At 39.2% G+C, this 22,843-nt stretch overlaps 1 protein-coding gene across 1 annotated transcript in view; it reads left to right on the top strand.

Annotated features, from left to right (window-relative positions):
* Window positions 1-22,843, top strand: part of MRPL3 (mitochondrial ribosomal protein L3) — a 42,331-nt gene that overhangs the window by 5,239 nt on the left and 14,249 nt on the right. The window contains exons 5-6 of the mRNA XM_028518891.2: window positions 6,850-6,949; window positions 10,949-11,009. Of these exons, the coding sequence (XP_028374692.1) occupies window positions 6,850-6,949; window positions 10,949-11,009 (161 nt within the window). The remainder of the gene's footprint in view (window positions 1-6,849; window positions 6,950-10,948; window positions 11,010-22,843) is intronic.

The following is a 22,843-nucleotide window of genomic DNA, read 5'->3' as shown; positions in this document are numbered from 1 at the left end:
CTCCTGTTTCCTTGTCATAGGTAACTTTTATTGAGCACTTATTACATACTGGGTACATAAGCATTAAGCCCTTACATTTATTAATTAATCTTTTCACCCTCTGAGGCTAAAGAGAGTTAGTAACTCACTCAGGGCCACCCACTGGTAAGAGGCAGAGTGACAAGCAGACCCCAGAGCCTTACTTTCTTAACTGTGACTTGATGTCCACCCTCTGGGAACACATAAGCAAATGGGGAAGATATTCAAGTAAGTCAGCGATCTCAACATAGTATTTAAATGCACAAGCACAAAATGGGGGATGGCCACTTCCAGTTGGACAGACCCTCCGAGGTTTCACAGGAAGGAGACCAGAAAGGAGAACGTGTTAAAGGCATGCCAGAGGGAGTGGTCTCTGGGGAAGCAGAGACATGTGGGGGAGTGTGTGTGCGTGCTTGCACAGAGAAGTGTGGTGTGTATTGATCTTGGTATGTGGGTGTGGGGCCAGTGGGGAAGGTGGCAAAGGTGTACCTGTCAGGATGGAGGGCTAAGGGGCTAAGGCGCTTGGACTTCATCCTGTAGACCCAGAGGAGCTTCTGAATTCTTTAACTAGGGTAGTAAGGGGGTCAAATTGTTATCTTGGTTAAATAAATGATAATCTGGATGGAGGGGGATGGGGATATTTAGAAAGTTGGCTTAAGCACTAGGGGAGAGTTGATAAAGGCTTTTGAACCTGGACAGTTGCATCGGGTGGGCTTGGAAGGAGCAGAGATGTGAAAGACTGTGTGAGTGTGCATGTGTGGTTGGAGGACTCCAGCCAGAGCGGTTGCTAACTCGGTCAGTGCTCATGCTGTGGCCTTGAATAGAGACAGAGAAAGGGAAATGAGAAGAAAGGAATGTTTGAAGTGTTGGGAGAAAATCTAGGTGCAGTTGTCTCGTAAACAGTGATACACGCAGATACTGATTAGTGAATTGTTCATAAGGGAAACCATCCAGTCCTTTAGTTTAATAGGATTATAGGCCGTGTAGGCCTGTCTCATAAATATTAGAGAAGTTAACTATTTTTGCATATTATAATAGTATAGTTTATTTTCCATTAAAGCATTATAGCAATATCTGTTCTGCTGATAATTTTGGACAATTTATTGACTGGTGATTTCAGGATTCAAATAATTCCACAGTAATTAAAAGCACAATGACGTATTTATGAAACTTCTTTTTAAATGCCGAACGTTTGAATTTTTAACTATAAATATGTGCCAGCCTTCATATGAATCACATGAATAATTTTTTGGTTTAATAGATGCCACTGTTTTCTAATTGATTGTGGTTCTGTGTTTTTGCTATGACTAGCAGATCTTTATTTTTATTGCCAATTATTGTAAATTCACAACTTTACAGCCTTGATATTTGTAAATGAGTGTCATTTTGGGATAGTCCATTTTGCATCAACAGATTTGTGAGCATTACTTCCTCACAACTCCAAGAGAGTGGGAAAATAAGTGGGCGGAGAGTCAGAAGAGCTGAGTTCTAATCCTGATTTCTGCCATTACCCCTTTCACTCCACCATTTAGAACATCCATGTTCTTACCCATGAAAACAGGGGCTTGGCCTTGATGGTCTCTGAATTCTTTCCTAGTTCTCAGTCTCACATTGGTTGTCTAATGTTTTAGTGTTCAAGGAAAAAAAAAAAAACAAAAGTTATAAAAAAATGCTTGCCAGCTCAGCTTATTATTTTTCTTAGTGGTGATGTCTTAGAAATAAAATTTTATTAATATAATACTAATACCTAAAATATTACAGAAATGATTCTAACCCACAACATAGACTTTTAGTACCAGTCACCTCTCTAGTACAGACAGTGCTGCAGAGGCCTTCTCGTTCTTCTTCGAGGTACAAACTGTCTAGGTCCAGAGGACACGTGGTACTGTATTGAGAAGAAGCTTTGCCTCTGAATGACCTTTCTTCAGAATGGTATGTGAAAGTGAAGTTACAGAATTCTTTATCAGTAAAGCATTTTGATTTCAGAAAGGAAAAAGAAATTTTAAACTGGAAGTATACAAACTTTCTCTTGCATATTGTAACCCTGAGGGAAACTGCATGTAGATAGATTGTAAAAGGTTTTTAAAGAGAGAGAAGACCTATGGATGTTATCAAATAGTTAAGCATTCTAAAATAAATTGAATCAATTTTATTTATAATAGAGTTAAAACTATTGTTCTTTAATCTGGAAAAGATTTATGCCACCAAGAATTGGAGTCATTTTGCTTTTGCTATTTTTGTGCCTTATTATAAATAAAAACTGATGTGATACATAGTATTTTGAATGAGGAAGTTAAGTAGACTTAAATGTTGATTAAATCAATTCATCTTTGGAGCAGAACAGCATTTCCACTGTGAGAGGATCATTGCAGACACCGTGGGAGGCGGGGAAAGTGCAGCCTCATAGACAGGCTTATCCAAGTGTGACATCGCTGCCAGTCTTTTAAATTGCCTCTGAAGTTATTTAGAAGTTGCAATAAAAAACCCTTTGTTATAATTCTGCTGGTTTCAGCTCAACTTGAGCATTTGATTTTTCTCATGACTGATACCTAACTAACCAGTTACAAGATATTTTGATTTTTAAGAGAGAAAAATTGAAGTGTTCAATTTTAGTGAAATTAGAAGATAATCAAGTACATACTACATTTTTTTTCTTATGTTGCACTTTATAGTTAGGTCAAGATGTTTATCTTGTCTATTTTGTATTACTAAAAAAGTAAAGGATTTTTCTCAGAAGCTTCCTGGCGTGCTTAAAAGCTGATATTAATAAAATAATGTGCTTTTTAAACTACCAGGTAGAATACGTAAATGTTAAAATTGAAGCCTGTTTTTTTTTTTAAGATTTTATTTAATTATTTTTAGAGAGGGAAGGGAGAGAGATAGAGAGAGAGAGAGAAACATCAATGTGCGGTTGCTAGGGGTTATGGCCTGCAACCCAGGCATGCACCCTGGCTGGGAATCGAACCTGGGACACTTGAAGCCTGTTTTAAAATTTGTTGTATCTGAATCTGATTCATCAGGAAAGTAATATCATTTCAAGGAGCCACATTTAAAGCTTTTGTGTTTGCTTATGTTATAGAACAAGTGAGTGTGATTAAAATGAAAAGCTAATGCCTTGGTGATATTAGTCTTAGATTTCAGCAAGTGGGAAGTGAAAGCATAAAGAATGACTGGAAGGAGTTTACGTCACCACTCTTGGGGAGAGGGCAGCTTCTTGAGGGAACTCTGTGAGCTACAGAACAGTCTTTGGTGGACACGAAGCAGACCTGCTCAGCATGGCTGCACAGTCCCGCCTGAGGGCCCCTGGGAGGTTCCAAGGGAGTGCGGCCTGACCCAAAAATTAAAGTTCCATGCTCACGGGCCAGCGGCACCTGATTTCATGTCCCCGAAAGTCAGCCTACTCAACAAGTTACAAAGGGGCACTAACAGGTCACGTTTAAAACAGAAATTAGCAAGTCCCTAAGGTTCAGTACGTAATCAAAGAAGTCTGGCCGTGCATGTGCTCCGTTGGATTTGGGGTGGCGGTGACGCTTTGTTTCAGGACGTCACTCGTGTCATCTGCAGCTGGTTAGGGTTTTGTCACTTGCTGCTCTTCTTGTTGTTCTTTTAAATTACAAATTACTCTTGGTTTGGCTTTATAGTAGTTTAATTTCTTATAAATTTGTTCATCCTCAGAATAAGTCATGATGTTTCTTTTAGGCGTATGAGTTTTTAATTACTAGAATGGAAGGTAGAGGCCGCACACTGTCAGGCCACAAACACAGCAGTGTCGTGTGCTCAGCACTGACGCAGCAGCAGTAAGAATGAAAATGTAGAGTGTCCGGAGAGACAGGCCAGGACCTCACACCCAGATGGACGTCTGTCCTCTATCTCTGTGTCTTTCCACCATTCATTCAGCCCACTTTGCAGTGTCTACAGTGAGCTAACATTACAGAGACACGTGAGTAGGACAGCCCCTGCTATCCAGGGGCTCACAGACTAGCAGGCAGACAGACATGTCAGTTAAATAAATGTGAAGTAACGTGGACGACAACTGATACACATGTAAGGTCTAGAGATGGCAGGGGTGCAAGCAGTCTGCAGTCTGCTCTGGCGAGGCTGCTCATGGAGGGGTCTGGACAAGAAATACCACTGCAGCTGGGGCTAAACATGTACTTAACAGATGTTTAATGAGCTTTGGAGGTGCAGAGTGGGGAGGAGGTTGTAGGATGAGAGACTGGCGGAGGCAGACACAGGCAAGCGTACATAGAAGAATACCATGGCTCATTGAGGGCCTGCTGGTGCTTCATTTATGGGTAGAGGGGAAGTTGAGGGAGAGGGAACAGCAGGAAGATAGGTGTACCTGTGTTGTCTGTATTCTCATGAAAGAGGCACTGTTCACGTCAGGAAAATATTAAGTGAACAACTTTTTTGGCAAATCTTACAGCAACCCATATTAAGAGTCTTAATTTAAAAAAGACCCAGGACATTGTGGTAAGGAAGTAAGACGCCTGTCAAGTTTTCTATTCAGGGGTATTTAAAATAGCAGAAAACAAAAGGTGGGGCTGAAGGGAGACTCAGATAGGGGACCTACTAGGGGCTGCAGACATAGCAGCAACCAAAGTCTCTGCTCTCAAGAAGTTTACATGTTGGTGGGATTACGGTGAGACTGGGAGGCTGTGGCATAGAAGATAAAAAAATTAAAGCTGTATATCATGATAAATTGAGAGAAGTATTTTAAAGACTAATAAACTAGGATGAGGGGATTGTGAATGACAGAAAGTAGTGCTACTTTAGACTGATTAATCTGGAAAGGTTTGTTGGTGTTTGGATGGAGACCTAAATAAAATAAAGTGACCATGTGAAAACCTGGCAGAAAACCATTCCAGGTCGGGGAACAGTATGTGCAAAGGATGTGCGACCACTGTCCAGTGTGTTCTTAGACTAGGAAGAAATGTACTGTACCTGAACTGTAGCAGGGCGAGCCAGGAGAAGAGCAGTAGATGAGGTCGGATTGTATAGAACCTTATAAACCACGGGAAGGACTTAGGACTTGATTCTGCATGACACGGAAGCTGTTGTAAAGACATGGAATAGCCTGAGTTGTAAAAAGAACATGCCAGCCTGTGAATGGAGAACAGACCTGGGTCAGGAGTGGGACTTTTGAAGACTAGTTGAGGAGTCTATTGAAATAATCCAAGCAAAAGATTGTTGGATGAAGTAAGAAGTGAGAAGTAGTTGGTGTGGGCTGTGTTTTTAAATAAACTGCAGGAAATCCTGGTGAATGTGAGAAGAAAAAAAGGTCGAAGGTGACCAGGAGATTTTTTGTCCAGCAACAGGAGGATGGAGTTGCCATTTGTTGAGATTTGGAAGACAAGAGGAAAGCAGGCTTGGGGAGTAAGGGGGAGAATTGAGTTCAATTTTAGACCAGTTAAACTTGAGTTACGATATGACATCAAAGTGAGATATTGAGTTGGCAGCTGGACATACAAATTTGTAGTTCAGAGTAAAATTTGGGATTGAAGTTACAAATGTGGGGTCAGTAGCATAGGAAGGAACCAAGGGAGCAGTGACTGGAAGTCTTTCAAGGAGAGAGTGGTCACCTGTGCCAGATGTTGCTGGTAGAGCCAATAACATGAGTATTGGCCCGTGTATTTGACCACGTGGAGGCGTTGGTGATCTTGGCAAACACTTCCCATTGTGCGTATGGGGGCTGAGAGCTGCTGACTACAGTAGGTTTGAGAGAGTAGGGGGAGAGAAAACAGACCCAGCAACTCTTTCAGGGAGTGTCGTTGTAAGGAGGGACAGAAAAATCAGCTAATGGATACAGGCTAAGGAAAACTTTTGTTTTAACATGAGTTACTGTGACAACTTTGTATACCAATAGGAAAGTTTCAGGAGAAGTGGGGAAATTAGTGATTCAGAAGACTGTGGGGACAACTTCAGTAGTAAAACTATTGAATAGATGGGGGGGTTGGGAATGAGATGTGGCTCTCAATGAGAGCATGATAGTTCATCTGTCATTGTGATTCCAGCCCTTTTCACATCACAGTCATGGAGTGCTTTAAAAAAATACTGAGGCCTAGGTGCCTCATAGACCAGTGAAGTCACAGTCTGCAAACTGAGGGCCCTGGGCATTGGCATTTTCTAAAAGCTCCACATGTGCACCTCGGGCAACCTGGATCAAGGTGGGAGGAGGACAATGTATGAATATAAGTGCTGGTGCAGACTGTGAGATGGATCATGGTGATGGAGTGTGGGGGAGTGCTCCTAATTCTCCTGTATTTTGTCAATAAAATAAGAGGCAACATGATCGCTCAAAGGGGAGAGGAGGAGGGAACAGTGCTGGTGGTTTTTAAAAGTGGTTGTGACATAGTTGCCTTGGAGAGTGTGAGTTATTTAACCAGGGGAGGGAGATGTAGGTTGGCCAGGCCACATTTGGGATTCACTTTGAAGTTTGTGATCATGCATTTGAATGTGACCTACCGAGTTTTCTTCTAGTTGCTTGGAAACAGGTGTAGACTAGACAGAGTTGAATTTCCCAGGATTGGGGTTCTTGATACATAGTCTCCAGTGAAAACTCAAATATGAGCACAACTCTGTTTCTTCTCCTGCAGAACAAAGGTCTTTCCTCATGTACTGTGCTTTAGCTGCACTGTGGTTGTATCCTGTGTGTAATGGATCATAGGTGAAAATCTCACCTCCCTTCAGTGACTAGGGCGCTCTTTGTTCCTTAGGGAACAGAGTGCTCTTTGATTTGTTTCCTGGTATGATAATAACTTGGGTTAGAGCTGCATTAAACCCCACCTTCAGTATTTAATTTGTTATTTCTGTGTGCTGCTTTTCCTCTAGAAATCTACAGCTAAATTGGAATTTTACCAAGAACTTGGATTGCCACCAAAACAGAAAATTAAAATATTTCGCATAACAGACAATGCTGCAATTAAGCCAGGTAATCTGAGGTTGGGAGAAGAGGGGGGTAAAAATACCCACGTATGTGATTTGTTTAACGTCAGCCCTTTCAACTAAGGTGAATCCACAGTGCAAAGTCCCAGACATTGATTTTTAAATATAAAAATGTATCTGATTTAATCACTAAGGACAAACAAGTCTTTCTTTTTTCAGTGAAAAGAACTGTGGAGAACTCTTTGTTTTCATGAAAGAGGGAGGAGTGCTTTTGTTTTTAATGCACAGAGAGGTTCACATTTGGAAAAGCCTCTCAAAGTAAATACATCAGCTTTTAAAATGTGAAGTTTATGGTGTGTCGGCTGCCATGGCATTACGTGGAGAGGAGCTGCACTTCCACCAAGAGAGAATTTGAAAATATATGGCCTGAAATTGGACAGTGACCAACCATAGCACTTAGATGTAAAGATTATTATTTAAAAATTTCAAAGTGTTTTACCTAATCCATGGGATATCAAAAAGTGAGATTTGGCAATATGATTATATTGGTTTATGTACCATAATTAACAGCATTGATGCCTTTAAATTTCAGAAGAGCTCTCTGATCTCTTGAACTTGAGTTCTAACAAGTACATAGTTTTAAAATTTGGTACTTAAATATCTGGACTGAATTTTTTAAAGTAAAATATAATTTAATAGACCTTATTATTTGGCATGACAGAGGGTCAGCCTTGGTATAAGTTAGGATTAAAATGTATTTTTTGAAGTGTAAGTTTTGCAATTCAATGGAATTAAACTAACAAGTGTAAAATTAAGCCCACATTAGCTTTTGCTGTAGCTTAGACCATGTGAAATTATTCTTTTGGGTGAAACGTAGTCATATATCAGCAGTTCAGGTCAGTTAACCTCACAGAAATTTTTAATCTCTCCCATTTTTCTTTCTTTAATTTTAAATTACAATTTAACTTCAATATTATTTTATATTAGTTTCAGGTGTACAACGTAGTGATTAAACATACACCTTACAAAGTGATACCCCTGATACTTCAAGTATCCACGTGGCACCATACATAGTGATCACAATATTGTTGACTGTAGACTGTATTTACTATGCTGAACTTGACATCCCCATGACTGTTCATGACCACCAGTGTGTACTTCTTACTCCCTTCGCATTTTTCCCCCAGTCCGCCAGCCCGCCTCCCCTCTGCCAGCCATCATTCTGTTCTCTGCAATTGTGAGTCTGTTTCTGTTTTGTTTGTTTACTTTGTTCTTTAGATGTCACATATAAGTGAAATCACTTGTTATTTGTCTTTGTCTTTGACTTATTTCACTTAGCATAGTACCTTCTAGGTCCATCCATGCTGTCACAACTTCACCTGTTTTTTCTTAATTCAAGGTCTTTTTCTCCTTACAAATCCAGTTTAGGCACTACCTTAAATACTACCCTTTGGAATTCTACGGCACTCTACTCCCATTTTTAAACAAGCAAACAAAAATGATCTTCCCATGCATCCTCTACTACATCAGTTCCAGCTTTGTAAAATTATTTTAACTAAAAAAATTTTTAAATTTATGTATACTTGGCATACACTATTAGCTGTATTAGTTTCAGGTGCACAGTATAGTGATTCGCCATTTTTATGCGTTCCAGTGTGATGACCCCCCTAATTCTAGTAATCATCTGGTAACTGTGCAGTCATATCACAGAATTATTGACTGTCTATCTCTTCCCCGTTTTTACCCATCTCCCCATCCCCTCCTTTCTTATAACCATCCCTTTGGTCTCTGTTCCTATGAGTCTGATTTTGTTCTGTTTTTGTTGTTGTTCATTTGTTTCTTTTATAGATTCCACATGTAAGTGAAATCACACAGTATTTGTTTCTCTCTACCTGACTTATTGCACTTGGCATAATACCCTGTAGATCCATCCATGTTGTCACAAATGGCAAGATTTTACTCTTTTATTGCTGCATGATATTTAATTGTGCATATATACCATATCTTTTTTATTCAGGCTACTTCCATATCTTGCTATTGTAAATAATGCTTCAATGATCATAGGGATGCATATATGTTTTTGAATTACTGTTTTCATATTCTTTTGATAAATACCCAGAAGTAGAAAGAATTGCTGGGTCCTATGGTATATCTATTTTTATTTTATTTTATTTTTAAAAAAATACATGAGGACATGCTTATTGATTTTAGAAAGAGGGGAAAGGAGGGAAAGAGATAGGGAGAGAAACATCAATGTGAGAGAGAGAAACATTGATACACCTCGACCAGGGACTGAACCAGCAACCTAGGCATGCGCCCTGACTGGGAGTCAAACCTGCAGCCTTTCAGTTTATGGCAGGGGTGTCAAACTCATTTTTACCAGGGGCCACATCAGCCTCACGGTTGCCTGCAAAGGGCCGAATGTAATTTCAACTCCTTAACAGTTAAGGAGTAACTGTTACATTTATACAGTCCTAAAATTATTTCAGCCCTTTGAAGGCAACTGCAAGGCTGATGTGGCCCCTGGTGAAAACGAATTTAACACCACTGGTTTATAGGATGACGCTCCAACCAACTGAGCCACAGCAGCCAGGGTTGGTGTATCTATTTTTAGTTTTTTGAGGGATCTTCATACTGTTTTCAATAATTGCTGCACCAATTTTCAGTCCCACCAACAGTGCACAGGGTTCTCTTCTCTCCACATCCTTGCCAACACTTATTTGTTGACTTTAATGATAACCATTGATAACCATTACGATTGGTGTGAGGTGGTATCTTAGTGTGGTTTTGGTTTACATTTCCCTGATGATTAGTGACGTTGAGCATCTTTTCTTATGTCTGTTGGCCATCGGTATATCTTTGGAGAAATATCTTCGTGTTCTCTTATTTGATGATGTAATGTTGGTTCTTCACCTAGATAATAAATTTTTTAATTGAATTTATTGGGGTGACACCAGTTACAAAATTATAACAGTTTTCAAGTCCACAGTTCTACAACACACCATCAGTACACTATGTTGTATGTTCACCACCCCAAGTCCAGTCTCCATCCGTCACCATTATCCCCCCAAACCCTCAACCACCTCTCCCATCCCCCATTAGATAATAATTCTTGAGGTTAGAAGCCATGTCTTATACTTTCGTATTTCTCACTTTACATATTGTAAGTTCCTATAAATGTTTGGGGATTAACTGCCAAATTAAATAGTTCTTCTAAGTGTTAACTCCAATTTATATAAATAAAATACTGTGAAGGGTTTTGAACTACAAGATTCCATTAAATAGTACATTTCCCAAGTGTACTTAAGAGATTTTTTTACATACAGCTAGTTTTGGAAATGCTAGTATATAAAATTAGAGGAATCTATAGTAGCAGCTTTTTCCTATTCCAAATATCTGGGCCATGCTAGAATAACTGTATTTTATTGGAACAATGACCAGTCTCCCAAAAATCTGATGTGTATTGGCTTTATAGGGATATTATACACACTGTAATTATTAACTAGAGAATGATGGACCTGTGTTCAAATAATTCAAATTTCTAGTTTGGATAATTTATCCCTGATGGGTAAAAAAAAAAGATTTGATCCAGACCCAACATTTTTTGTCATTCTCTTTTCGTCTTACATGAAATAGGAAATTTACCTTAATTTAGTACATTTTTACCAAAACAACCAAGAATCACCCAATGCGTGTATTCGCCTGCAGGAAACACTGTTGGCGCAAGAATTGCCCATTTTGGGCGGCACTGCGTTGACTGCTGGAAGGCACACCGTCCGCCAGCTGTGCTCTGCTGGCTCGCTCTAGCGCCGCGTCCCTCGTGCTGGGGCCTGGTGTTCTTCAGCCCTTGTCGTCAGCTAACACGTGTTTGTTGAATAATTTTGTTACCTTAGGGTTGGTGCTTCTGCAATAATTATAATTGCAGAAGAGACTCTCCCACCATTTTTGAAATCTGTTACCTAGAATGCTTTCTGGGTGTGGTTTATGTTTGGTGATTTCTGGGCAAACTTCATACTGTTTTTTGGTTTGTTTTCTTTTCATAAAGGCACTCCTCTCTACGCTGCTCACTTTCGCCCAGGACAGTACGTGGATGTCACAGCCAAAACGTAGGTCCACATAACAGGTTCTCTTTTCCTTTCGTTTTCCTCATGTGTTGGAAAATAACAGAGCAAGTGAAAGAAGTACAGTTTTTCAAGTTAGTGAATAAAGGATAAGTAACCATTATTCTCATTCATAATTCTAATCTTCAATGTTACTGACTGTGCTGTTTTTTAAATTCCATAGAATTAGTTGTATGTGAAGAGTTCATGTCAGGTTACAGCCTTTAAACTGAGATGTGCGCCTCATTAAATGGGACGGAGGGAAAGGTCGCACTGCTTGGGTTCTCTGTGGGACGGGCCGCCTCTGTTTGGAGCACCGGAGGCTGGATACAGCTGGATGGTGAAGCATGAGCAATGCTGTGGAGTTCTTTTAAGATTATTGTCTAGTTTAGTAATTGGTGGCTCTTTCCAGCTCTAGGAAATAGTTGGAAACATTTTATACCAATCGCAATAGTGGTTGTTCTGCCCAAGTTTGCCCTTAGGTAACTAGAAATCATCTTTGTGTTAAAAGCCAACTAGGATGGGGAAGAAGAATTAGTGTTATACCTTAAGTAATATTACACCTCTTAGGTAACACGATATCTCTCGGTACCAGGTGAGACTTCTTTTGTAAAAGTAGATTTTTAGTATGCTTAAGCCAGGGTTTAGTTTGATACAAATCAACACTGAACAGAAATGCTGCCTTCGAGTCATATACAGTGTACAGTGGTATTTTTGGCACTGTAGCTTTTTCATATTTTACTCTCAGATGGCGTAAGATAAGCTCAGTGCTGACTAGATGATCTCCAGGAAACATTTAGATTTTATAAAAGTAATTTTTCTACAGTTGGTTGAGGTTGCTTTACTGTGGAATGAAGTGATGGAGCCCTAATAGGTTTATGTAGAAATTGTTCAGTATAGGTTACTAGAATCCACATGACCTAGGCTGAAGTAAACTCCAAATATCAGCTCTTGTCCATTCATGTTTCTTGTTCTGTCAACACAGATGACAATTCTGCTTCTTCATGGGCCTCAGTTTTCTTTTTGTCATTTGACAAAGTCTGCAGCCTGTGTTCCGGGAATATTCGGACGAGGAACCCTTTGAGAGTGAGCAGTGGTCCACAGGCGCTCTGGGATAGTGTTAAGACCACAGTGACTGAGCCAAAACAGCTAAATTGTCAAAGGAAATGAGATCAGTTAGATACACCTTCATTTCCATACTGTTATTGCCTACCTTCAAATGCGGACCATTGCAAGCAGCTGCTCGGTGCCTTTACCTTTGATGAGCTCTTTAGAAATAGAGTGGGGTAGATTGGCGGTAGAGTTGAGTTCTCATTTTCAGAGATTACGAACCTTTCCCTACCTCTCCCTGCTCCTTGATTGCTGTGGACTTACTGGTACGTACTTGGGTCTCTAAAATCACTGGTTGCTTGGTAACTTTGTTTATTCTGCCTTCTCTTGTCAAGAACCCAAAATATTGCAGTTGTAAAGCTTTGGTTTCGTTAGTTGGGAGATGTGTGTGTTCTGAATTAGATTATTTTACTTTTTTAATTTCTGAATTAATTATTACATATAATAAAATACCTCACGGTAATTCTGTAAATTTAAACACAGTTAATAGCATGTGAATTCCAATACATATTTTATAGAATATATCGGATATTCTGACAAGACCTGTGAAGTCAGAGGCCTTTCTTAGCTGATACCTTAGGGCAGGATTTGTGACTAGCTTCGATTGGAGCCTTGCTTTTCCAGTGCCTGTGTTCAGTGAATGCTTTTATTTCATATGCTACTGTTGGGTTTCCTTGCCTTCTTAAAAGTTATTTTTAAAACTCCGGGCTTCTCCTTGTGAGTATAAAATGGAAGGGGGAAGCATGTTGGTTTTGCCTTGTGTTTTAAGATTCTGTAAATGTGCCAGACTCAGAACCAGAAAGCCTGTGCAAGAGCTGGGAGGATAACTAGCCCTGGGCTTTAAAGTAGTTGACGGGTAACTCAGAGAAGGGAGGACCTTCACTTGAGAAGATCCTGGCAGTTGTATTGGCCGCAGTACAATATTCTGTTTGACTCTCACTGTGTAGCTAACTGTTGGGAGGAGGGTTACCCCACATATGTGTGTATTGCACTCTGGTGTGCATACCTTTACGTGTGGTATTACCTGGGGTCAGACTGAAATGGATTTTACTTCACCTTTTGCTAAGTGTTTGGGATGACTGTAGCTCTTGTAGCTGGCATGTTAGTACAGCCTCAGGATGCTCATAAGTTTGTAGGATTGTCCTTCTCATGTGGAGCTGTTTTAAATTACTTCTGGGTACGTTTGCTGCTGGCTTTCCTGGGTTAAAAGGTGCGTGGGAATGTGGGTGTAGGTGTGTATATGTTTGCCTGCTTTTATTTTTCCTTTTAAAATTCTTCTGTTTTTCCCTGATGCTTCTCATTTTTGGACAGTTTCCCCTGCTTGGAGTTTAAGTCCTTCACAGCCAGTGAGAATGTGTTCGTTTCCTTGTTGAATGTAAATGGAAACGTCATCTTTTGGGAGTAGGTTCTTGAGCCCTCAGTCCCTTACTGTGGCTCACTACTGCCAGAGATTAACTACGGGGATGGCCAAAAAGTCTGTTTAGTTTTTTCATAAAATAAAAGACATACTTTTCATTTTCACCAACAACTTTATTGATTCGGATATTTTTAGTATGTCTGCTGTCTCCCACGTGTTAAAATATTGATTGTTCTCAATTAATGCCTCAATTTGACCGCTATCGATGGCAGCTGGTCTACCTGACCACGGAACACCATCCAGCAAGAAATGTCCACATGAAATGTTGCAAACCAGTTTTGACACATTTGAACCATCACAGCACCTTCTCTATACACTGTACAAATCTTTTGAGTTTCAGTTGAGTTTTTACCTTTCCTGAATTAACAAAGCATAATATGCAGAAAATGTGTATTTTCTTCCATCTTCAATATTAAAGTGGCTACAATTAAAATTTTGATAAATTTTTTAAAATGCACACTGATATGAAAGCTGTCACAATAGAGTCTAACAAAATTGTTTTGAATGAAGTTAAAGACAACTAAGTGAAACTAGGGCCATCTTACAGGAAAAAAAAAACAAATGAACTTTTTGGCCAACCTGTACCTTGCCCTCTGTTTCCAACCCCTATTTTAAAATTTTGAAACTTCTGGGCTTCATCTTCATGATAATGAACCCTGTTACAGTTGAAGAAACTAGGGGGAAAAATGTGCAATGACACGGTTAGGGTCAGATGATGAAGGACATGGATTTACAGACTGGAGCATTGATTCTTACACTTGAGTGGGCCTCAGAATCTCCAGGAGAGTTTGTTAAACACAGATGACAGATAGGACCCCCCCCCATCCCCATCTTCTGATCCAGCAGATCAGGGGTAGTACCCGAGAGTCTGCATTTCTAACAGGTTCCCAGGTTGTGTGGAGCTAGGGGTCCAGGGACCACACTTTGCTAACCACTAGACTGGAGAATAGCTGAGAGCTCGCCACTTCTCAACCTAGGGCAGAATCCTAGTACCGTCCTTTCCTTAACGCTACTCGAATTATAACATAGAAATGTCTGTTTTAAAGCAAATAAATTTAATCAATTTGGTTTCAAATAACATCGTCAATAAAACTTGGCCTATTTATTATTCACATTTTTGTTAGCATGAAATAGAAAACGGGTCTCTTTAGTAATTGGTTTCATTATCTCCCTTCCATTAGAAAAGAGAAAATCTCAAATTAATCTCTAATTGAATTCTTCATTATTCTCATGTTATAATAGTTATATTTAATTGTAAAACTTATACTTGCTTTGAGTATTTCAATTTTAATTGCTGGATTTAACATACTTTAGAAATAACTAAGTAAGAAAATTTAAAACAAAAAAAATACTGCCTAATTTAAGGGAATAATGTTAATAGAATCCATCTACTTCAAGAATGAAATTGTCTGCAGACTTTTATTTTATTCTTTTAAATTTTATTTATTTATTTTTAGAGAGAGGGAAGAAGGAAAGATAGGGAGAGAAACGTCTGTCTGTTGCCTCCCACATACTCCCAACTGGGGACCTGGCCTGCAACCCAGGCTGTGCCCTGATCAGGAGTCATACCAGTGACCTTTTGGTTTGCAGGATGACGCCCATCCACTGAGCTGCACCAGTCAGGGTCAGACGTTTTTGAAGTGACCAGTGACCAAAAGTAGCAGCTTCTTTTTGAAGACTTCCTTAAATTTTTTAAATGCTCCTCAATTATTACATTGGGAAATCTGCTTATATTGAAAGACACATTGTATTTACTTGTGCTGAATTTGGGCATAATTCTCCATGTAAATAAGTAAATATACTTGTGTCACTGTGGAGTGTAAGGTGAATATATAGTTACCAGAGTTTATTTTAATTTTTACTTTTGTACCAGAATGAGTTTTTTACCTAAAGGGTCTGAGAATACAAATTTAATTTAGGTTATATGGGAAAGATTTTTTTTTTCAACTAATATATATGTAACCATTCTAGCAGAATAATTTTTCACAATTTTATTATGCTATTAATAGATAATAAAGCCTAGTCTTTGAAATATGGCGGTTTTATGTTATTCATTCAAAGTGAAACTTAAATACTAGCATGTATAATGATATGTTCCCCACACCATCGCCACCAGCACTCCCTCACCCCAGTACCCTTTTAAGGTTTATGTTCTTATTCCAGGATGGTGATTATGTTCCAGTGTAACTTCTGATACATGGGGGATTGAGGTGTTAATGTTTTCTCTCTTACCCTCTCTCTCAGTAGTGAGGGGGAAACTGACTCTTGATTCTGTCTTCAACACAGTCTGCTTAGCCCATTGTTTTCTGTTGTTTCCTAGAAACAGTCAGAACTGATTTCTTTACATTAGTAAATGTTTAGGAGGTACTTATTATAATTCCTAGGGGTTGTTTTTTTAATGAAAGAAATCAGGAAAGAATGAAACAGAGTAAACGAAAAGAAAGCTGTAAAAATGCATTCTGCGTTGTTTAGGGGGAAATGTTAGGTCTCTGTCTCAAAGGACTCGAAGGACACAGGTGGTGATGAATTGTATCCGTAACAGTGGCCAAGGGGACGCTGCCCCACCAAGGCATCATACTGAGTTTTGAATTCATGACAGTGGCATACCTGAAGAGACTTTTTTTTATGGTTTTCTGGAATGAATGAATGGATTAACTAATTAATTAATCAGTTAGTTAATTTAGATTTTGAAGCCCAGATTGAGCTCAGGAAACATGTCATTCAGCTACTTAAAGGAGCTTTTTTTCTTCCTGAAGAAGAATAACCTAGAAATCTTGTCTACAGGTCTGGGCTAATTAAAACAACCCATGTTTTTCAAGCATGATCTTCTTGTTCTAATAGCAATTTCTGGCAAAATCTTATTACTTTAAAATCATCAGTATCCTGCCTTGATGAGTGTGGCTCAGTTGATTGGGTGTCATCCTGCAAACCAAAAGGTCGCTGGTTCGATTCCTGGTTGAGGTACGTGCCTGGGTTGTGGGTTCAGTCCTCAGTTGGGGCGTATGTGAGAGGCAACCGATTAATGTTTCTCTCTCTCACACATGGATGTTTCTGTGTCTCTTTTTCTCCTACACTTCCCCTCTCTCTAAGAATAAATAAATAAAATCTGAATAGTAATAATAATGATAAAGTTATCAATGTCCTTTAAATTCTCATTGCCCTTTTGTCTCAAAACAGAAAAGGAGGCACTTACCTTGATAATGTTGTCCCTGGTAGAAGAATGAAAGGCGTGGGTGAGGTTGAATGACGAGAGAGAGCACCTTTGCGCATTTTCTGAGATCCACTTAGTTTGGGCTCTTTCATAAGATACGAAAATGTGTACAGAAATCCTATTGCTCATCAGAGTCTTCCTTCAGGTGTAATTCTTGCCCACTCCTGCACGTTTTCAATTTCATTTCATTTTTAATAGGTTATTTTATTTAGTAGTTATTCAAAGCAGTAAATTTTTAAGTACATTAGTAAAACAGTTTTCAAAATGAGTGATTAAACCATGGAGGGCAACCATCTCTTTAAAAAAAAGTCATCCCTATTAAATCAGTTAAAGTGTGTGCTTGTTCCAAGATAAAGGCTAGAGTTTGGAGAGTCGTGTTTTAGGGTTATATTTTGTTGTTTTGTTTTAAAAATTTTTTTTATAGTAGGCATCTAAAATTGCCCCACGTTTAACTCTCAAAGAAGCAATTTTTGTAACTCGAAGTCAGTAAAATTAAGGCTTAATGGGGAAAATCTAGCTGTCTTAACCTCTCTGTTGCCTCATCTTTAACATGAGAACAAGTGCAGCACCTACTTCATCGTCCTGTTGCAAAGACTGCATGAGCTAATAAACAAAAAGCCCTAAGCTCAAGGCCTGTCACATAATAAATGTTTAGGAGCATTGGCTACTCTCACTGTTATCGATATCACTACTTTTTAATTTGTTTCAGATTTTAATTTATGTTTTCTTCAGTAGGAAATATCTTTTTAAAAAAATTTTATTTACTTTTAGAGAGGGGAGGGGAGAAAGAAAGAGAAGAAGAGAAACATCAGTGTGCAAGGGAAACATCTGTTGGTTGCCTTTCCCACGCCCCCAAACAGGGACCTGGCCCACAATCCTGGCGTGTGTCCTCACTGGGAATGGAACCAGTGGCCTTTCTGTTCTCAGGACAAGGCCCAACCCACTGAGCTACACCAGTCAGGGCGGAAATATCTTTTTAAATGATTAAAAAATATTGAGTCATTAGGAATTCATTTGTGGCTTTTCTTTTATTTATTTGTATTGTTGACACTATCACAGATGTCCCCGTTTTCTTTCCCTTTGTCCCCTCCTCCCAGCCCCTGCTCCCCATTCCCTCCGGCTGTCACCACACTGCTGTCTGTGTCCATGGTTATACATGTATGTTCTTTGGCTAATCCCTTCACCAGTACATTGAGTTCTTGCCATCTTACTGTGGACTGTCTTTTATATATCCTTACAAGGCACTCTAGGTAATTTTAAGATTACACACCACTTGCTACATCTAGAATTTACAGAATAATGACAGTGTCCTTGAAGTAGCTTCCTGCCTCTCTGATTTTTTGGACAGTTTTATATTTTTGCTGTAATCCATTCCTCAAGAGGCAGTATGGCCTGGGTTGAAAGTATCACTTGATGCTTTCATTTACCAGGGATTTGACCTTGGTCAAGTAACTTAGCTTCTCAGGATGTAGATATTATGATCTTTAAGGGTGTGGGACTAAATGGTTTCTAAGGTTCCTTTCAACTGTAAAAATCTCTTCCAAAAAATAATCCCTCAGTTTTCCAAGAGGTATAACTCATTCTTACCTATATTAATGAAGAGATAATACATAACAACAGATTCACAGCACATGGCAATATGGTTTTCTGATTGAAGAAAAGATATGGTTGAAGACCTTCAGAAAACTTAAATCCTATCATAATATTGCAGAATTGGGCATGTGAGTTTTCTTTTCTAGAAAGGAGTAATGGTTTTCAAGAACATGTATAGAGGATACACAGACAAAACTGGAGGGGAGTAGGATCAAGGATGGGAAGTAGAGATGACTGGGAGTGGTGGAGGGAAAATGGAGACAACTGTACTTGAATAACAATAAAAATGCAGGAAAAATGCAGGAAATGCAGGAAAAAAGATGACAAAACACACACACACAAAAGCATACTGAACTCAGGGCAGCAAATGTGGTGTCTGGGGTTTATTTAGGACAGCCAGGATGTGCTCCCTTACATAGAGGACTCAGAGGAGCCACCAGGCATTTGGCACTTTGTACTATTGAGTGAGCTAGATTTGATGCCAGGAGGCTGTAAGCAGGGCACTTCTAGCGGCTCCTTGTTGATAACAGTGTTCCGAGATGTCGATGGGAGTTGTATGGATTTTAGTCAGAAACAGAATACCTGCATTTCAGGTCCCGCTGTCCCAAACGCACTTAGAGAGCAACAGCGCTACAGGTATCTTGCACCGGCTGTTCGCTGCATATGCTGGAACACAGAGCAGTCGGAAAAGCCCACCCTGACCTAGTCGCGGGCTCAACGGCTGTACATCACTGATCAGAGAGTTTAGACAGTAGCACTGAATTGGGTAAAAGCTGACCCCCAGAGTTTACAGAGGGCTTCAGTGGAGATGCTTTATCCTTAGAATGTGTGGAGGGGGATATAGGTAGGTAATGTCTGGGTGAGTTTGTTGAAATGAAGAGGAGCTATTAATTAAAGACTAAAATGTTTATGCCATATTAGCTGATCATAAATTAAAAGTGAAACCTGGTGGAGATAATGAATAACTAGGAGGGCCTTTTATATACATGTATTTTTCTTTACTGAATTTTTTTATTATTAAACGTTTCTTGAGTGGCTTGAAGCGAGAACATAACAAAGTGGTGTTAAGGTATATGCTACAAGACAGTGTTTAGGTTGTTGGTTTGGACATTATGCTTTTACATTCAGTAGTATTTTTTCATAATCAAAGGTTTCATCTTACTCCAGCCTGTTCTCAGTGGTTCAGTTTTATAAAGCCCAGCCTGGGTTCTGACTAGGAACTGACATGAGACTCCCTTTCCCTGTCTGTGTTCCACTGTAGTGTTTGCCCAGAGAAGCTGGTGCTAACCTTCCCACCCCCACCTTCATTTTTGTTTATTAAATATAAAAACATAGCCTGATCTTGGGGCATCCTTAGAGAAGTCAAAAGTCCTCTCTTCTGTTTAGTACTCAGGTACGGGTTTTCTGAGAGATTGTGTACAAGTTACTTAAAATTTTTACTGCATAAATCAGCGGAAGAGAGAAAGTTCAATCTTAATTTGGAAATGGTTTGGATTGAAAAACCTATTTACAGTATGGATTTTGATTTTTTTTTTTCAATAAAGAGATCAAGTACTTTTCAGCTGATGCAGAATTTCATAATACCCCCAGTTCTTTTTCGTGGTGATAGTGGAGGACAGTGCAGCGGGCAGGGCGTCTGAGGCCGAGGGAAGCAATGAGCAAAGGCACAGAAGCATGGCGTATTTAGGGGTCACAGAGTACTCTGCTGTGACTGGATCTGCAGTGGGCAGTGTTTGACAAGGCAGGCTGGACCCAGGCATCAAAGGCCTTATATGGCCCAAGCTAAAGAAATTGCTAGGGAATATATGGTTTAAGGTTGTTTAGTTTGCTTGTTTTTGTTATTGCTGTTTGGTTTTTTTAGAGCAAGAAACAGCTTGTGTGATAAGCTTATTATAGGAATTTCACACTAGTGGTCATGGAGGAGGATATGTTGAATCGAGAGGGAGAAGTTTAGTTTCCGTTTCTGAAACACTGATTGAATTGCTGAGGTCCTTCTGGTTACATATGGTCTGTACATCTGCAGAATGGCATGTGAGCAGAACTCTTGCCAGAGGGCAAAGTTTGTGGAACTCCAGCTTCAGGGTCAGCAGACTTTTTCTCAAAAGGCCAGATAATAAATACTATAGGTTCGTGAGCGTTATGGTCTCTGTTGCAACTACTCAGCTCTACATTTCTAGCTCCAAAGCAGCCATAGGCAGTAAGTACAAAAGTGTGCATGACTGTGTTATAATAAAATTTTTATTTAGAAAAATAAGTGGCCAATACAGGCTATAGTTTGCCAAGCCCTGGTTCAAATTATAGTGAGATCATCTTTTCATGTATCTGTAAGGGGAAAGGAACTCCTCAAAGAGCATCAGGGAAGTGGGAAAACAGGGAGAAAATGATGATTGGGGTAGCGGGGAGAAGGCGGTAAGAAGGAGTAATAGAGGACAATTCTTCTATTTTTAAAAGGAGCCATAGGAAATTGAACACTGGATATTTGATATTAAGGAATGATTATTTTTTTAGATTGTGATAATGGTAATGTGGTTTTGTTCTTAAAAAGGGTCCTTATCTTTTAGAGATCCATATTGAAATATTTATCAATGGAATGATATGATAAATTGAATTTATTTTAAAATAATCCATTGGAGTTGTAAGAGAGGGAAATCGATGAAACAAAATTATCTTTGAGTTGAAAATTCTTTGACCCTGAGTGGTGGATACATAGAAATTCATTGTACTAGTCTTTTTGCTCTTCTTTTTAAGTTTTTTTTTTTAAGATTTTATTTATTTTTAGAGAGGGGAAAAGAGAGAGAAAGACAGGGAGAGAAACATCAATGTTTGGTTGCCTTTCTGCGCACCTGGTCCACAATCCAGGTGGGTGCCCTGACTGGGAATCGAACTGGCGACCCTTTGGTTCTCAGGCTAGCACTCAGTCCACTGAGCCACACCAGCCAGGGCTCAGCTTTTGAATATGTTTTAAAACTTCCATAATAAAAAGGTATTTTAATAAAAGGCTTTGGATTTGGCAATTAAGGGGTTTGCGGCAGAGGGAGTTCCAGAGACAATTGGAGAGAAAAATCGATCACAGGTAATGGATGACAGGGAGGAGCAGTTTGCTTCCCGAGAAAGGAGAAAGAAGAAGAAGAGGAATGACTACAAAGGAGAGAGAAGGTAGAGGAAGCCAGTGGCAAGGGCGACTCAGTGATGAGAATTGTGGAGGATGTTCTCAGAGGACTCAGAATGGAGGCATTTGAGAGCATACCTCACCTCGTGGTCATTTTGGTTTATCCCCAAATACAGGTGTATCCTGAACCATGAAATCAAAGGTGCTTTCCCACAAAGTGGGGAAATAATGATGGGTTTGTATAAAAACCTGTGTGTCTGCTGGTAGACATTTGGGCATTTGTCACAATATGGCAAGGGAGTGAATTTCACATGACAGCAATCTCTAGAGATTTATAGAATGCGGTTGAAAACACTAAATTATGCATTCTCTTCTGCAAGATTCTACAGTCATACTTTTAAGTCCCTCCTCTAGTTTTAACACCATCTGCTTAAACTTTTATGAAAGGCATGCCTGTTATATAACATTTGGAAACTACAGGGCAAAATTAAGAAAACCAATTATGTTTTTTCTAAGACACAGCTAATGCCAGTAACGGAATTACTCTACCTTCTCTAGGTTGGGCACTAGAATTAACATTCCTGTAGAATTACACATGTAATTCTACACATGTAGAATTTATACATTGATGCATTTAAAGTACACCAAGGAAACAGGCCAAGAAACAGGGCAATGAAGTCTCCTAAATTTAAAAGGTCTTTCTGAGTTTTTTGATGAATTCTTGCTTTAATAAATATAAATGCTCTAGGTAAAACATTGTTTTTCGAATTTTCAGATGTTTCACTAAATTTGGAACTTTTAACATAGTGTTCTTTCTAATTTGAATTTTCCTTGATTTGATTTTTTTTTCTTCTGTCATTAACTAAAACCTGCATGGGGGCGGGGGGGGGCAAAGCATGTGTGCTGTGTGTCGTGTATCATTCTAGTAAAACGAACCTGTGAAAACCAATTTGAAATGTGCGTGGGTATGCTAAGTGTAGATTAGTTCATTTCTTGTGTTTTGTTCTCAAGTGGGATGACAACCAAGAGAAGCAATAGAATAGATACCTGTACCACCCATGGACCAACAGGTGCACTCTGTTCTCCATCGCTTCATCTGAATTAAGCCAGTAATTTGTCATGTCATTTGTGTTTTGTCCTTTTGTTTAGAAGTTATTTATTGAAGACTTTCCCATTGCACACAGTATAGCAACATGATGTACTCTAGGGCTAGATTAAAAGCAGTCTGTAATTAGCTGACAGATAATTAGCACTTTCAGGATACCATGTTCATATTATAATCATTTACTCTCAGAATGAGCTAAGTTGTCTTCTGTAATTTACCTGGCATGTGTGTTATTGGGACACAGTTATGCTCTCTTTACATAAGAGATGAATCAGTCAGAAAACTCAGAAGGCAC

The sequence above is a fragment of the Phyllostomus discolor genome, chromosome 7 (assembly GCF_004126475.2).
Source record: "Phyllostomus discolor isolate MPI-MPIP mPhyDis1 chromosome 7, mPhyDis1.pri.v3, whole genome shotgun sequence".
NCBI lineage: Eukaryota > Metazoa > Chordata > Mammalia > Chiroptera > Phyllostomidae > Phyllostomus > Phyllostomus discolor.
The sequence above is the reverse complement of the archived record's forward strand: the minus strand, read 5'-3'. Positions and strand labels throughout refer to the sequence as shown.